The sequence below is a fragment of the Littorina saxatilis genome, linkage group LG2, assembly GCF_037325665.1.
Source record: "Littorina saxatilis isolate snail1 linkage group LG2, US_GU_Lsax_2.0, whole genome shotgun sequence".
Taxonomy (NCBI): Eukaryota; Metazoa; Mollusca; class Gastropoda; order Littorinimorpha; family Littorinidae; genus Littorina; species Littorina saxatilis.
Window position 1 is genome coordinate 71585101 of NC_090246.1, and position 17835 is coordinate 71602935.

Here is a 17835-nt window from a genome sequence, read left to right on the forward strand (position 1 = left end):
TTTTGGGAACAAAGTTGAAATATTAATACAACATAAAAAAAAAAACTTTTACATCTAGCAGAAGAGGTATGTAATGTGATTACTCTGTTCGTGACACACATATACATATATAAGGCCCTATAGATAAATGTTGGCACAGCCAAAATAACTTTACATGAGGATAGGTAGAGGTTGTACAGGGACAACAAGTAGTCCAAGTAGACCTCGCGGGCTTTGTTCGTCCCCTCATTAAATTGTGAATTGTATTATTGTCTGAAAATATATTCATACTTTTGAAATTGTGTGACAAGTGTCACTCATCGTACTCATACAAGCTTTTCCTCATTGGTTGGTCCAACTGGCTGGTACGTGTTAATAGCCATTTTAGTTGGGTTTTTTTTTTTTTTTAGACAGTGAGCCATTCCAAAGTGGTGCAACTTGATCACCAAATGAACATTTCCTGATATTGTTTTTGAAAATTGAATGCATAAGTTGTCCTCACTTCTTCTTGTGTTTTCATAATCATCACGTTGTCAGTACAAACAAACAAACACACAAACAAACAAAACATCTACCTACCTGTGAAGAATTATAGTCTGATCAATCGCATTCTGAGTTAGAAGTGTAGTATATGTAACATGACAGGACAGTCAAATATATATACAATTTTTACAAAAGTAAAAAAGCAAACAAACCTGCTTGTCATTGATTCGTAGATCTTGATAAACAAAGGGAACAAAGCGATCTACTGATTCGTACACATTTGGGTTAAAAGATAAATCTCCGGAAACGTTCGTAATCTATCCAAAATGGCTGATAGACGGCGAAGACGTGCTCTTGAAGACGAAGGAGAAGAAACTGTTGCTGTTGCTGTTGACAAAGACAAGGAGGTGAAAACGAGACCATCTGAATGTGTAAGTCCTTCATTTAGCTTTGTTCAGGTTAATCTACCGTTTTGTTGCACAGTTGTCTCCATAACAACGGATCTGCTAACTTTCCAAACTTGTTTCCTTACATGGGGCTCTTCACTTTTTCCCGATTTAATGTGAAACAGCACCCAGTAGGTGTTGGCTTCAACGTAAACTTCTGTTAAGGCATCTTATTAATATACCCATTGATAAGCACTTCCTTGTTTGTGAATTGAAGTACGTTTGCTACATGGATAAGACGGTCTGGGTTTACCCCGAGGACCTCTGCGGTAGCCGGATTCGTCTAAATTGATCGTGATACCTGAAAATAAGGGGCAGCCCCGTCCTGTTTACATTTAGTCAAGTTTTGTTTTCTATTTTGTTTGTCGCCGGTTTTGACCTCTTCATCCCTAAAGTGGCAAAAATAGTCCTTGTGGACCTTGGCTACCAACCCGAAGAAGAAGACAAAGATGCGGAACACTTGTAAGTTTCCGTCTATAGATACCTGATAGATACAACACAAAGGTACAACACAAGATCCACTGGAGCGCATACACTGATACAGTCAGTTATGCACTGATAACTCAGACCAGGGCAAAGAACAGGTTGCTGTCCAGCCAATCAAGCCAGCATTAGAACAGTATACGTTTTTCATTGGGAGAGGCAGCTCAGTTGTAGTTTGTACATCACTTGATCAAATTCAAAGTCACACACAAACGTTTACTAAATTAGTTCTCTGTTTGTGTGGAGTCCATGATATTAACAAGACAGCTGCACATGTGTTTACCAATTGTGGGAGGCAGTTTTGACTATCCACTCCATATGAAAAATCCTTGGTTATAATTTATATAAAGATGCTAAAAGTTTGAAAATTGAAGCTGCTCAAAGAAACCACTAGAGCTAGTAATCAGTCTTAATCAAGTTAATGTAACTTGTCAGGGAAAGAAAAGAAAGAGTTGAGTACTGGTATTTCAGTAATACTCACTAATAGCAAGAATTTATATCTGTGATATGGTATCATATTTAGCGTACGCTGCATTGCGTACCTATCATAGTTAGTTGCTCATCCCGATCGCATGATAAAGTGGATCGGAAACGTGAAACTTGCTCCAGGTGTTGTGAAAAGCTTGTCCGGGGTAAAGGGGCTCTTAGTCTTACGAAGTTACTGTGACTGAGTCTTACTCTAGCAGACCGCAGAAAATCCTGACACATTTATTTCCCGAAAACATCTTCTGTCATTTCCCCAAGAAGACTTTTAGATAAAGGAATGGAACATTTATGTGAAAGTAACTTCATTATCAAAATTCTTTGTCATTTTATAGAACTAGAAGACAAAAAAATAATACTTGACGCCCTTAATATCTGTCAATGTCATTGTGACATCTTCTCAAACTTTGTTTTTCTATTGACCCTCAGAAGAGAGGGTAAAAAAGATACGTCTTGGGCTTGTTTTGTCGTCGGCGTATCTCATTAAGTCTTTTTTGATCCTCTGATTAATTCACTAAATCATTAAGTGATTTAAACTCCCCTGAATTTTTCTTGGAGCAGAACAAATCCCTAACCTCTTCTTTTCATTGTGTTTCTACAGGAAAGTGAGGGAGACCAGGCTGATGCAGGTAATCTATTTTTTTTCATTAGCCACTTATAATTTCTCACTTTTGAAAGTGTGTGTAAATATGACCAACACACAACCTTATAAATTATGTAATACTTGTAAATTATGTAATGTAGCAGAATTATTTGTACACAAACAAGTTTACATGTACACAAACACCCTATTTATTTTATGGATAATATGTGCAAAATGTTTGTGCTGCAGTTTGACATGGAATTGCTGTAATTAACAAGTAAGAGTGTGGGCCTTTTAACAAAAAAAAATAATAATTGAAGATTTTTAAATTAAGGCAGTGTTGTTCTAAACCTCAGAGGACATTAACGGAGATGGATAGGATTAACATCTTCTGGTTTTGTCCGCTTAGTAGGAGAATTGATGGTCAAAAGACCCCCTATCAAAACTATTGGAGGGATGGGGAGTTGGATTTTGTGGGAAAGAAAAACACGAAAGCTATGAAATTGACAGGATTGTATTTTCTGATATTAATAACGATGTTCACTCTTTTTTTTCAGATGTTGCTTCAGAGTATGAAAGTGCTACTGAAGAAAGCCGGGATGCAGGGGTACGGACAACACGCCTTGTTTAGCCTTAAATTTATTATAACAATTTTATGACAGTTCAGTTTTTGATGTAGCACGCCCCACCCCACTATCTCTCTATTTTTCTTTCTTTCTTTGTCTCTATCTATCTCTGCTGCATCAGTAATGCTGATCAAAGAAGAGAAAAACAAACGATTCAGCCTTCTTTTATTTTCAAGCAGCATGGTAGCAAGCATCAAGTATACCATGAATCTTATCTTAATGCTGGTAAGTGGTAGAATATTTTTAAGCACCATTGCCATCAAAACTGCATTTTAGTTCTGTTTTTTTCTTCTTCTCAGTTTGGTAAAAGACGCTTTTTCAGTTTCACTGGTGACATAAAAATTTTTAACCAGTGGCATTTGAATATAATGTAGTTTGTGCAATTGTGTTGTTGTAATTCTGTTTCAGTGTTTGATTGTTTTCCTATTGTGTTGAAATAAAGATGTTAAGGTTTGAAATTGTGTATTAATTTATTTTCATCATTTAGTAATACTAATAGTGTTGTACTGCGCTGAGATCATGGAATTATTCTGCTGTTTGCGCTTTATACGCTTTCATTATAATTAAAATAAAATGGTAGATGTGGTGCCAGCTCTGTTAGCTTTTTCATGCAATTGCCTGTTCACTGTTCTTGTAGGGTGATGAAGAAAGTGAGGAGGCGACAGAGGAGGAGGAGGAAACAGAGGAGGAGACAGAAGAAGGGACTGAAGAAGAGGAAGATGATGAAGAGTACACCGATGAAGATGTGATAATTGAAGGAGAGGAACAGCTGGGAGAGGAGCGTCAGAGTGGGGATGGCGAGGTGAGTCTTCTTTCTGGGCGTAGTTGCTGCCTTCAGGCACGAGAAAACAAGACGAAGACTTGTGGTAATTTCATAGTTTGTAGGAACAGAAGGCTTAATGCAGATTCATACATATTTTGGACATTTAAGTAACAATACTATAATGTGTAGGCATGCATATTTGCAATTTTACAGTAACTATGCTCTCCCAGCAGGAAACTGGTCTCTTTGTGTTCTTGTGAACTGTGCCTGCTGAACAAAGGGCACATTTTCAATTGTTCAAATTGGAATTATTCCAAACGTTCACACCCCTTTACAAAATAGAATACTACACAGTGGTTTATGTTGTTAAAGTTCTCTTTGCATTATCCAGAAGTACCTCTACAATGTTGGTGTCATGTTGAGACTCATGTGTGCTTTGTTCAAGATAGAAGAACTCTAACATGTGTTTTCTCATTTAATATTAAAGCATTCTCACACACAGGTGCCATTGTATCTTCACATTTTTGTGTGTGTTTGCAGGAGCAGCCAGAAAAGGAGAATGTGGATGATGATGAAGACAAAAAGAACCCAGCCTATGTGCCTCGCAGAGGAGCCTTCTACGAGCATGACATGCGTACTGGGGAGGATGATGAGGAACCTGCAGAAGAACTCAAGTAGGATCATCACTAGTTCAGCTTCTGCTTTTCTTTACAGCAGTGTGTGTTTCTGTGTGTTTAGGTTGATGTCCAATGTGTCCTCTCTCCATCTCTTTCTCTCTGTATCTGTCAGCCATGAATTTTTTTCCACCAATTAGCGTATTTTCAGCATGTTTTTTAGAGTGTAATTGTTTCCATGGAATACATTTGTGGATGTTTGTTGCTGAAGTGCTTTTTCTTTCCATTGAGTAACAGAACTATGACATTAGTTTTCAAAATGGCATTACATTGACTTTTCTTTAAAGCACAACTCTGCTTCACAAGAGGTTTACAGAATGATGACATCTTTCACCTAATCAGCAATAGTAACCTTATGGACACAATTGCAATAGCATTTAACAACATTAAATGACATCGATCACTTGAATGGCTATTTAACAAGCATAAAGCGCAAAAATGATTCTTTGAAAAATGCTCCCTCTCTTTGGAGAGCACTTGTGGTGTTTTCTTGTGGTAAGTGTATAAACGAAAGAATGTATTTACTGTATGTAAAAGCCTGGCGGTTTCTGTGGCCCAAAACTGATGGTTATTAGGGGCGGAGTGGGCCTTTAAACCTGAAATTAACATTCATGAAAATCAAACAGTTTAGTACACATGTACAATGTTGTTTGCAGACCAAAGAAAAAGCTGTGGCAGGATGAAGGAAAGTGGGGACATGATCGATTCAGAGAAGACCTCCAGGCACCAAAGAGTCGTGAGGAGCTTATCTCCCTGTATGGCTACGACATCCGCGCTAGTGACAAACCACCGGAGGCTCCCCCTGCAAGGCAGATGAGAGGAAGGTAGGCAACTAGAGAGAAAAGACAATGTTGGGAAATAACTCTGTTGGGTTTGTATAGGTTGTGAAAGAATGAATACTTTTAGTGAGACAAATAATGCACACATGCTCATTGTCCACATGTTTCAGACACACGCCTTGCTAGTGATTGGCCCGTGGAATATTTGTCGCACTAAAAAGCAAGGGTATTCACGCTTTCACAACCAATACAAACCCGACAAAAATATTTTTTGGAATTTGTCTTTTTTTTTTTTTGGGGGGGGGGGGTGCTGTTTTCCTCTGTCGGTTTGCTTTTGTTTGAGTGTATATTTGTGCTAAAGAGCAAGATTGTTTCAATTTCTTTATGGGGAGTATGTATTCACTTTGGATGAACACCATACGCAGCTTTGCTTCAGTTTTTATACCACCTTTTATGTTAGTAGGACAAGGAACATTAAGTTGTTTTTTTAAGTAATTTTAGGATGTTTGACTGTTCCTGTAATTACCGATGAGACTAGTTTCTTTTGCTACTTTTCAAATTTTTGTTGTTGACATATGACCACGAATCTGTCAAGGTGTCTAAAAAGTGTTTCATTTTAAGACTTTTCCAAATCTATTCAATTGGTACATGAATAATCATCTCATTACTCCTGTCCTTCCTGTGCAGCATTTGATTTTTCAGTGAAGTGTCCAATTTATCAAATGTTTGCATATTCAGCACAGATGATTGTATGTTATATTTACACCATAAAATCATGTTAATGTTCTGTCATTTTGTTTCGTTCAGCTTTTGAGCTCTGTTTCACTACCCACTGACTAAGATACAAACACATCAATCAATCAGTATGAGGCTTATATCGCGCGTATTCCGTGGGTACAGTTCTAAGCGCAGGGATTTATTTTTTTATTTTGTTTTTTATTTTATGCAATTTCTATCGCGCACATATTCAAGGCGCAGGGATTTATTTATGCCGTGTGAGATCGAATTTTTTTTTACACAATACATCACGCATTCACATCGGCCAGCAGATCGCAGCCATTGCGGCGCATATCCTACTTTTCACGGCCTATTATTCCAAGTCACACGGGTATTTTGATGCAGACTTATATACAAACACAAATACATACACACATGTACACTCACAGAAAGACCGCTACCAACATGTATTTTAGTTATTGCCAGGGTTCGTACAGGTCATGGAAAGTCATGGAATTTGATTTTTAATTTTCCAGGCCCGGAAAGTCATGGAATTTCAATTCAAGTCATGGAAAGTCATGGAATTTAACAAAAATAAGAAAGAAAAAAAATTAACCTTTAGCACGCCAGCGGCGATTTTCGTTGCCCAGCCATCCCCCCCCCCCCCCCCCCCCCCCTTGCCAGCCAGTAGCGATTTGCGTCGCCAGCACAAGGCTTAATTGTTCGTATGACCAACTTCTCGTTCGTATTTGCATACGAGAATAACAGTATTTTTAACGGCACTTGAGCCAAAGTGAGGCTAACTTCCTTCCGTTATCTCGTCGTGTCGTCTGCGCTGCATTTGAGTCAGTTTCGTTGAAGTTTTCTGCTTTTGTTTTTGCATCGATAAAGTACTTTAGCGCTTCGACAAGCAAGATGGAGGATGATGAGTTTGAAACTTTCTTTCGAGTTGTTTACTTACTTACTTACTGCCTTTCACGCCTGGTGGCGTGTAGGGCAGCGACAAAGGATTTCGAGTTGTTTGTTGACAACAAAAAGTATGCGAAATTGGTACGAATTACTGAGGAAGATCTTCGCAATGAACTGTGTATCGCGGTGAAAAAAATGACAGTTCGTCAAGTCACAGTGACGGTTACGAAACGGAATTTACGAAAGTGCAGATGGATACAAACAGTGGCTGGTCCAGTTTAGTGAAATGACAGGACCAGCAAACATTACCGATAATCTGACTGCGTAGCAAATGCTTGACTTGCTTGTCGAAGAGACACTGCGTAGAAACTGACTCAAATTCAGTGCAAAGCAAGCCAGTATCAAAACTGGCAGTGACAAGACGTAAAAAGTTTGCGTGTTCGGAAATGGCGACCTGTGGATCTAGTCATGGAAAATGTTATTGCGGCTCATGGAAAAGTCATGGAATTTTGTTTCTAAAAACCAGTGGGGACCCTGTATTGCAAAGAGAAATATAAAGTTAGACACCACTTTCCATGTTTCAGGGGACGTGGCAGGCCCCAACGACATTCTCAGCTGTCAGAGTTTATGGAGCCACAAAGGCTGCAGCCAGAGCTGGAGCCGGAGCCAGAGCCACATGCACCACGAATGGCTGTCATCGACACCACCGACTATGGCAACAAGCCCAACAACAGGCCGAGGAACCGGGCACCACCACCACAACAACTACCCCAGCCTGAGGCCTTTGAGGATTTTGATGAGGACATTGACGTACCGTACATGACCACCATCGACACCTCACAGAGCTCTGCTGACAACTTCTTCCCCAGGGGGCGGAGAGGGGCAGGGACAGGACAGCGTGCAAGGAGGGATCGACCTGGATCTGGAGATAATGACCGTCAGAGTTATGGGGAGCGGCAGGGATATCGAGATCGGCCAGCCAACAGGGATAGAAACGGAGGCTGGCAGGGTCACCGTCCTCAAGACGCCAGCTTATCTCAGTCTCAGGATGCGCGGATTTCACCTCGGCAGAACGTCTACTCGCAGGACTTCCCCTCACTCGGTCGTCGGCAAGGCGGCAATCAGGGGCGGGACAGTTACTCCCAGGACATCCGGTACAAGGACCAGCGTGGACAGGGCGAGTACAAGAACCGGGGCAACCAACGAAGAGAAGATGATGGAGATAACATGTACGCAGAGCGAAACAGCTACAATCGCTCACCCCGTGGGGGGCCTCGTGGTGGATTTGCCAATGCTCCTCGCGGCCATGACAGGAAGGATCGCGACAATCGCCCCCCTCGCTACAGCCGCATGGAGAGGGAAGAGCGACCAGGCAACGTAGCTTCTGACGAGCTTGCTCCTACTCCGAAAGAGTTTACCAACTCTTCGCTCAAAAATAATGCGCCCACCGAAGGTCCTGGTTTCGATGGAAACAGTGCACAGGTGAATTGTGGAATTGCTCAGTGTGTTTACCATAAACTTAACTTAAATGGCTTGCTTTTGACAGATAAATGGTTGTTCTGTTCTGGTAGGGGGTGTTTTGAGAAAATTTACTTTTCAAAAAGTAAATGAAAGGAGAAAGAGTAAATGAATGGCTGTGAATGTCTCCTCTGTGAGTACTTTTCCTCTTTATTCTGTCTTGAACGAAGGCTACTGTAACTCTTATGGAATTTGTGTTGGTGGTAGAAAGCTGTTTTAATACAGTAGAACCCCCTATTTACGACTTTGGAAAAACCTTGAAAATTAGGTCGTAAAAAGGGGGGGGTCTTAAAATGGGGGTTTGAGTTTTTGGCCCAGGCGGTCATGAATTTGGTTGCAGTGTATGTACTGTTATGTACTGTCATGTTTACACACAAACACACAGTTGCAGTTTACTGTCATATCAACACACACATCCAAACACATTACAGCAGAACAACTTTAACTCAAATTTTAAAGAAAATTTACTCGTGGCGTAATGCTCGCTCCCCGCTGAGTGAAGCACATTTGACATTGTGGCGCAACCAGTGAAATCCGAATGTCCTAACTCAAAAGAAAGCATAACGACTTTCCTACGAATCATCTTTCCGCTCACATGAATGTTTCTTCGCCTTTCATCGCTAAACTTGTCCCATACGCGATCGTTGAGGTTTTCGTACGGGCACCTCTCTTCGAGTACTTTCGCTTCGCTATCCTTCTCGCCATCTCGATAACACCGAGTCCTTATCCTTGACGATACACAGGATTTGCGTCTTCCCGACTCCAAAGGAAGTTGCCGCGGAATGCCATTTCGCTCGATTAGTGATTACTTTATTAGCTCTCTACTCAAGAGTCGGCGCTTTTCTCTTTCTTTCGCGAATCTTCGTTTGTCAACAAGTGGTCGTGGACAAGGTAGCGTACAGAGGAAAACCGAATGTATTAGGATCTCGCGCGCGCGATATTTCGGGTGTTTTTTTTGTCTCGCGATAGTTGGAGGAGCGAGAGCCGCCATGTTGTGTTTTCGTCTGCTCGAAATGTGCGCAAAAGTCGTAAATCATCCCCAAAAGCTCGGTCGTAAGTCGCGTTTTGGGGTTAGTCGTCCACTGGGGGTTCATTACATAGTAAAATGCATCCGTGGTGGCAAAATCGGTCGTAAAAAAGGAGTGGTCGTTAAGGGGGAGTTCTACTGTATATCAGCTCACCTGGCTTTGGAGCTCTTGAATGCATTCCAGTGGTAACTGCGATGAAAGGACACCCTTGGGACCAGCCAAAAGTGTCCCTACATTACAGGTGGCCTGTCATGACAGGTATATTTTGGTAGATATATTATTATAGAGAAAGGGATGTCAGAAGGTGTCCTTGTAAGGGAGGTGTCCTCTTACTGGAGGGGCCACACATTGCAGGTGTCACTGTACTTCTGTGCTTGCTTCAGATGAACAAATCTTTAGAGTTTATAATTTACTCTCTTTCCCCTTGCCAGACGGGCGTGGTTGCCAAGCCAGGGGCGAAACAGGACGTTGTCATCTCCAACAAGGAGAACGTTCAAACCATCAGTGTCACCATCACAAACACCACCACGGAGCGCAAGTCCTACGCCAAGGAGAGGCGTGGCAAGGTGGGAGGGACGGGTGTTGGACCCATGGGTGAAATGATGGGCTCTGCTGGCGACCACAAGGGTGTGCCTGCCATGATCCAAGCTCCTCCTCCGCAGACTGGTGCTGGCGATCAAGGTTTGTGAATGCCTTTGCGATGTTTCAGTAGTAAAGTGGTGAAAACCCCTTTTACAATCTCCAAAAATATGTATTTTTTACAAGTAAAATGACCATTTTTAAGAATACTCACCCCAATTTAACTAAAAGGAGTTACCTTACTTACGAATGCTAGACTGAGAAGTTTAAAGTGGGGATAAGTTATGAACAACAAAATCTGAAAAAATAAGGTTTTAAAAAAAATGGTTCCACTGTAGAAGTTTTGTTTGAATGCTGGTGTCAGATAAGTTAAAGATTTGAGTAGCATGGAAAGAGCTATGGTGAGCTAACAGACATTGTGATGACACTCCAAAACTTCCCTGCACAACTTTTGTATTCAATCCTTCTGGCCTTAGAAACTTACAAACTTGCATCCCCTCACCATGTTCTGCTTTCTGATGCAGCTCTCCCAGATGAGAGAAACTTTCAAAGTGATCAGACTTTCAGAGAGTTGATATCCTTGTGTTTGTTTTCATCAGTTAGTCTCATAATTGACACACGTATCGAGCTATTTTACTTCTTGTTTGACACCACTCCCAAATTGTTCTTAAGATTATAGAGACTTACATAAAAACGCTACCTTGAAGATATTATACAAGTCTTAGACCACATGGCACAGCTTATGCGAACGTACTGAGAACACTTTCTCAAAAGGAGAAGCTTTCCTTTCCAGCCATGCTTAACAAACTCCAGGGAGAGAAGAGGAACCAGGGTGGCCCTGGCCCTGGCCCTGGCCCCAGACAAGACATTCGTGAACAGACCAAACCCAAACGTTACTCCTCTCAGCGTCAGCGAAACATGGAGGCAGGCTACAGCGATCCCCAGCAGCAGCAAGCATCGCTGCCGCCGCCTCCGCAGCAACAACAACAGCAGCATCAACAACAACAGCAGCATCAACAACAACAGCAGCATCAACAACAACAACAGCATCAACAACAGCAGCATCAACAACAGCAGCATCAACATCAGCAACATCAACATCAGCCGCAGCCGCAGCAAAAGAAACAGGCCCCTGTGGAGCCAGGCTCTGGCTACTACAAGCAAGGTATGCGTTGATTTGCCAAGAATGTAAATGCTTGCGTGTGTTAATATTGATCTCAGTGTTTGAAATAGTTTCTTTAAAGGCACAGTAAGCCTCCCGTAAACCATCACAGATACTGTCAGGCTTTTACACACAGTACAAACACCCTTCCATTTGAACGCTCACCAAACGGGAACATCCTAGGTGCCGTACGTAAAGAGCGAGCAATTTTTAAAGAATTAATTTTGCAGATTGTCTCGGACACTTTTTGGACCCATCCTGAACTCAGGTCAAAAATGAGTTACTTCCCTTCGGGTCTCATTCTAAACTGGCGATAGTCGTGGACCGAAGAATGTTTTTGGACCGTGGTGCGTTTTTGCGCTAGACCTAACTTTTAAAATCTAAATAATAAATTAACAGTTTGTTACACAAACATTCTTTAATCATAAAAGAATTCTTTTTTCATCAATACAAGATTAGTACAATTCGAAGTTGTGAAAGTTTAAAAAAAAGAAAAGCCCGGAAGCAGGGTCACGCAAGGGTCGTAGCAGACGACGGTTTATACATATCACCAGTTCCTCTCAACAGTCAAAAGCCATCGCTAGAGTTCTTGTGAACCACAGCCGTTTGTTTCGTGCATAAAAACGTGCTATTGCAGATAAGCTCACATCGAGTTGCATTCAAATTACAAACTGACGACTACATTGTAGAAAAGGGAAACTGGATCACACGGGTTCACGATGGCTCAGGGGTAAGATAAACCACGCAAAAATAAATTCTTTGAAAATTGTTCGCTCTTTACGGAGGGCATGCACCTAAGATGTTCTCAAGCGGTGAGTGTTTAAATGAAAGGGTGTTTGTACTGTGTGTAAAAGCCTGACCGTATCTGTGATGGTTTACGGGAGGCTTACTGTGCCTTTAAGTTTTATTTTGAAATTGTTCATGGATATATATTTTTGATATATGTGAAGGCAGGTGTACCCTCCTGAAATGAACTGAGCTAGTTATGGTTGATTAAAGAGATTTACCTTAACATTTACATTTCATGTTTGATGTTTTAAGATCTTTGAGAATTAGTGATGTGAGCACAAGCACCGACCCACACAATGTGTGGCCTTTTGAATTGGCACATCCCCCTCAAGAGAAAATGTTTGTTTTCTTATTTTGTTTGTGTATTTCATTGTTGTGCTTTTGAAAGAAAATGTGCGTCTCTTGCTTTTGCTTTTCCCTCCAAACCAAGTAATGCACTTGATCTCTGTTTTTTGTTTTGTTTTTTGTTTTCTTGTTTGTCATTGAACTTTCATGTAAATGATGTAATAGACATATATCATACCGTAATTCTAATCTCCTTGCTCAGATCTGATTTCATTTCTTCCAGCTGTGTACCCCCAGGGCCCCCCTACTCCCTTGTTTCGCCCTGAAATGGCAGGCGCACAGCGACCCACCCACCCCCCTCCCCCGCAAGACGCTGCCGCCTTCAATGCTGCTATGATGCAACCCCCCATTTCTTTCCACCTGCCTGGTGCGTTGATGTTTTTGCTATGGTTTAGCTTTGTAATAAGAAGAGTGTATTATTTAGACATGATTGTGTCCTCTTGTTTATGTAAGATATGAGTACTTTCCTCAACCGTTTACATGCTCAATCGGAGGAGCTTGTGTGTTTTCATTGTTTTTGAGCTAGTTGTGTTGACAATTACCAGAAATTTTAAGATGGAAGATTTCTTTTAATGGGGTAAACTTTGCAACAAGATAAATTGTTTTCATTTGATTTGTTTCACCAGTTTTTTTCTACCTGCTTTCACATTGTCAGCTTGGTCAAGAATTTTAAACTCAGAACTTTGTATAAAAAGATTGTCGTGAAGCAAACATTAAAAATGTTTTTATCCTTTGTCTACTTTTCTTTTTAAAAGAAAAAAAAGGGCGGAAAGCGTGTATCTACTACGGCAGTCTGCAGATGAACTTGACACACAACACGTCTGTTTTTCAGTGTCCAATACAGGCATGCCCAGCCCTCCACACCTGATGGCTCCAAACCTGGCTGGCGCCCCTCCCAGACCTGTGGCTGTTCCCATCAGCAATCCCTCACCCCAGCTCATCCCTGCCTCCTATCTGGCTGCTTCAGGAGTGATCTACTCTGCCCCGCCCCCACCTCCAGGGGCTTCGGCTCCCTACCAGGTCCCCCTTGGCTACACCTCCCCTCCCCCTGCTGCTCCTCCGCCCGCTCTGGCTCAACAGCCTGTTGCATCTGCCCAGGTAGGTTGAGCTTTGTGTGAGTGCGTGTGTGTGTTTTCGGCCTGTGTTTGTTTTTATTTCGATTTTAGTCGTCTGTTTGTGTTTTTTGTGTGTATTTGTTGTTTACTTTATTTTTTAGCCTTTTCTGTTTGCGTGTGAGACTGTCGGTTTGTTTGGTTAATGTAATTTGGATTTGGAAAAGAAAAGTTTGGAATGCGGCACACTGTTTTTTTCATACTGGGAACAGGGAGGTAGAACATGGGCAAGAATGTTTAATACTAATTTCAGGGAAAATATTTACAAGTGCAATAACATTTGACCTCTGGTGAGCTGGCAAGGTGCATGTGAAGTCATGCAAGTCTAGTGTGAACATCACTATTTGCACACTCATAAGATTCTCTCTCTCTCTCTCTCTCTCTCTCTCTCTCTCTCTCTCTCTCTCTCTCTCTCTCTCTCTCTCTCTCTCTCTCTCTCTCTCTCTCTCTCTCTCTCTCTCTCTCTCTCTCTCTCTCTCTCTCTCTCTCTCTCTCTCTCTCTCTCTCTCTCTCTCTCTCTCTCTCTCTCTCTCTCTCTCTCTCTCAGTCCAAATGCAAATAATTGTCTTAGTTTGAACAACAAAGTGACTGTGGTGAGATGAACATTGTCTTAATTGTCATAGATAACCTGTACCTCTACTTATTTCTAACATGACACACAGGACGTTGTGTTGTTTCAGAACCAGCCTGAGGTCCACAGAGGGGGCACTGTTTACTTCCCTCCACACTTGCAACAGCCTTCTAGTCGATCGCCAGCACGCAGACCTAAAGTAGCAATACCCATTGTTGATCCAACGGTAAGTGAGCAGTAAACAAGTCGCGTAAGGCGAAAATACAATATTTAGTCAAGTAGCTGTCGAACTCACAGAATGAAATTGAACGCAATGCCATTTTTCAGCAAGACCGTATACTCGTAGCATCGTCAGTCCACCGCTCATGGCAAAGGCAGTGAAATTGACAAGAAGAGCGGGGTAGTAGTTGCGCTAAGAAGGATAGCACGCTTTTCTGTACCTCTCTTTGTTTTAACTTTCTGAGCATGTTTTTAATCCAAACATATCATATCTATATGTTTTTGGAATCAGGAACCGACAAGGAATAAGATGAAAGTGTTTTTAAATTGATTTGGACAATTTAATTTTGATAATAATTTTTATATATTTAATTTTCAGAGCTTGTTTTTAATCCGAATATAACATATTTATATGTTTTTGGAATCAGCAAATGATGGAGAATAAGATAAACGTAAATTTGGATCGTTTTATAATTTTTTTTTTTTTTTTACAATTTTCAGATTTTTAATGACCAAAGTCATTAATTACTTTTTAAGCCACCAAGCTGAAATGCAATACCGAAGTCCGGGCTTCGTCGAAGATTACTTGACCAAAATTTCAACCAATTTGGTTGAAAAATGAGGGCGTGACAGTGCCGCCTCAACTTTCACGAAAAGCCGGATATGACGTCATCAAAGACATTTATCAAAAAAATGAAAAAAACGTTCGGGGATTTCATACCCAGGAACTCTCATGTCAAATTTCATAAAGATCGGTCCAGTAGTTTAGTCTGAATCGCTCTACACACACACACACACACACACACACACACACACACACACACACACACACACGCACATACACCACGACCCTCGTTTCGATTCCCCCTCGATGTTAAAATATTTAGTCAAAACTTGACTAAATATAAAAAACTGGGTTCACCTATGCATAAGTTTTGTTTTAAACAGAGGCAATGTAGCGGTAATGAATGTGTATATGGCTGTTGAATTAAGCAGGTGAAGTAATGCTGCAATGTGACTGCACATTTTTATACAGGTAATTCTTTTGAATTTTAAAAGTACAGTCGTTTCCGTTTAAATTTGGGTCACTATCTCAGATCTGTCCAGACTTTTACATGTGATGAAACCATCCCAATTTCAGTTTTCTATCATGGTTAGACAGGTTGGTACCCAAATAGACTTGTTGGATCATGATTATTTGTTCTGTTCGAAATTACAATTGTATGTTTGTATTTTTGACTGTGCAGGAGTTAAAGAAGAAGAACTCTTTGGAGGGACCTCTTACTCCAACCCCGGAGGATTCCACTGCTCTGTCAGGGGAAAGGCCAGCTCCTAGCACTGCTCGATCAGGAGAAAGGCCGACTCGTATCGCTAACAACAACCAGCAAGGCAGCGAGATAGTGCAGGAGCCCAAAGCTGCTGTCATTGAAATGCAGGCCGCTACACCCACAGTAACAGGAGGGCAGGCTGTCAAACCAACAGCAACAGGAGGGCAGGCTGTCAAACCAACAGTAACAGGAGGGCAGGCTGTCAAACCAACAGTAACAGGAGGGCAGGCTGTTAAAGCCACACTAACAGGAGTGCAGGCTGTCAAACCAACAGGAACAGGAGTGCAGGCTGCCACACCAAAAGTAACAGGTTTGCAGGCTGCCACACCCACTGTAACTGGAGTGCAGGCTGCTACACCCACAGTTACAGGAGTGCAGGCTGCCACAGTTACAGGATTGAAGGCTGCTACTACCACAGTGACAGGAGTGCAGGCTGCCAGTCCCACGGTAACAGGAGTGCAGGCTGCCACAGTAACAGGAGTGCAGGCTGCCGCACCCACAGTAACAGGAATGCAGGCTGCCAGACCAGCTGTAACAAAAGTGCAGGCTGCCACACCCACAGTTAGAGGAGTTCAGGCTTCCACACCCACTGTAACTGGAGTTCAGGCTTCCACACCCAAAGTTACAGGAGTGCAGGCTGCCACACCCACAGTTACAGGAGTTCAGGCTTCCACACCCACTGTAACAGGAGTTCAGGCTTCCACACCCACAGTTACAGGAGTGCAGGCTCCCACAGTAACAGGAGTGAAGGCTACCACACCCACAGTAACAGGAGTGAAGGCTACCACATCCACACTTACAGGAGTGCAGGCTGCCACACCCACTGTAACAGGAGTGCTTACTGCCACACCCACAGTAACCGGAGTGAAGGCTACCACACCCACAGTTACAGGAGTGCAGGCTGCCAAACCCACTGTAACAGGAGTGCAGGCTGTAACACCCAAACTATCAGGAGTGCAGGCTGCCATACCCACAGAATCAGGAGTGCAGGATGCCAAACCCTCAGTAACAGGAGAGCAGGCTGCCACACCCACAGAATCAAGAGTGCAGGATGCCAAACCCTCAGTAACAGGAGTGCAGGCTGCCATACCCACAGAATCAGGAGTGCAGGATGCCAAACCCTCAGTAACAGGAGTGCAGGCTTCAACACCCAAAGTTACAGGAGTGCAGGCTTCAACACCCAAAGTTACAGGAGTGCAGGCTGCCACACCCACAGAAACAGGAGTGCTGGCTGCCACACCCACTGTATCTGGAGTGCTGGCTGCCACACCCACTGTAACTGGAGTGCAGGCTGCCACACCCACTGTAACTGGAGTGCAGGCTGCCACACCCACTGTAACTGGAGTGCAGGCTGCCACACCCACTGTAACAGGAGTGCTTACTGCCACACCCACAGGAACGGGAGTTCAGGCTGCTACTACCACAGTAACAGGAGTGCAGGCTACCACAGTAACAGGGGTGCATGCTGCCACACCCACAGTAACAGAAGTGCAGGCTGCTACACCCTCAGGAATAGTAGAAAGGTCATCTTCTTTCTCTCATGACAAACAGCATGACAATGAGAGACCTGCTGTCACTGAAGTGCGGGCTGCTGAACCGACAGTAACAACAGAAAAAGTGGTTCCGGACACTGTCTGTAGTAACAACATTAGTGATCAAATTCACATCCATAGTCCTATAGACAGCACACCGATTGTTGAGAAAAAGGTGGACAATGTCACTCCAAAACAACAAGTAGAGGACAATGTCATTAGCAGCAGTGTTCAAGCAGAAGAATCCAAGGTTTCCAACAAAACTGTGTCGGAGATTTCACCCACACATTATGTTCCTGCTCCTGCCACCACATCTGAAAAAAATTCTGTATCTTTCTCGCTAGGGGGTGCAAGTGATTCAGCAGAGCTGAGTCCACCATCATCCAAGTCAGTGGAGCCACAGGTTTCGAAGGAGCCAGTAACAGAGAGAAACGCCATTGAATCAAGGCCAGCTTCTGAACCTGCTCATGAGGATAGTGTTAAACTACCATCAGAGACTGTAGTTAGTTCATAGTGGTTGTTGGTATTGTTTTAATTACTCTTTATTTCTTGCCCAGGTACAATCATTGCGTAGTGTTGGGTAAGTTCCTGCTTCTTAGTTGTTGAAAGTGTAAGTTTCACTCATTTAATTTAAAAAGCAATTAAGCTTTGCACCAGCCTTACCTAATCCACCCCTCCCCCGACACACACACACACACACACACACACACACACACACACACACACA

At 42.5% G+C, this 17835-nt stretch overlaps 1 protein-coding gene across 1 annotated transcript; it reads left to right on the forward strand.

Annotated features, from left to right (window-relative positions):
* The first annotated feature begins 782 nt into the window (after positions 1-782).
* Positions 783-17835, forward strand: LOC138959646 (mucin-2-like). The gene is made up of 13 exons (XM_070331213.1): positions 783-893; positions 2476-2503; positions 3015-3064; positions 3721-3885; positions 4387-4520; positions 5177-5344; positions 7510-8407; positions 9903-10152; positions 10844-11215; positions 12570-12713; positions 13179-13444; positions 14139-14255; positions 15496-17835. Exons 1-13 carry the CDS (start codon positions 789-791, stop codon positions 17620-17622), a joined length of 4824 nt encoding a protein of 1607 aa, XP_070187314.1. The 5' UTR covers positions 783-788; the 3' UTR covers positions 17623-17835.

Coding starts and splice junctions, on each gene's coding strand:
- LOC138959646 (XM_070331213.1), top strand. CDS start 789: ATGGCTGATAGACGGCGAAGACGTGCTCTTGAAGACGAAGGAGAAGAA. Junction 894..2,475: donor AAACGAGACCATCTGAATGT/GTAAGTCCTTCA, acceptor GTGTTTCTACAG/GAAAGTGAGGGAGACCAGGC. Junction 8,408..9,902: donor TCGATGGAAACAGTGCACAG/GTGAATTGTGGA, acceptor TCCCCTTGCCAG/ACGGGCGTGGTTGCCAAGCC.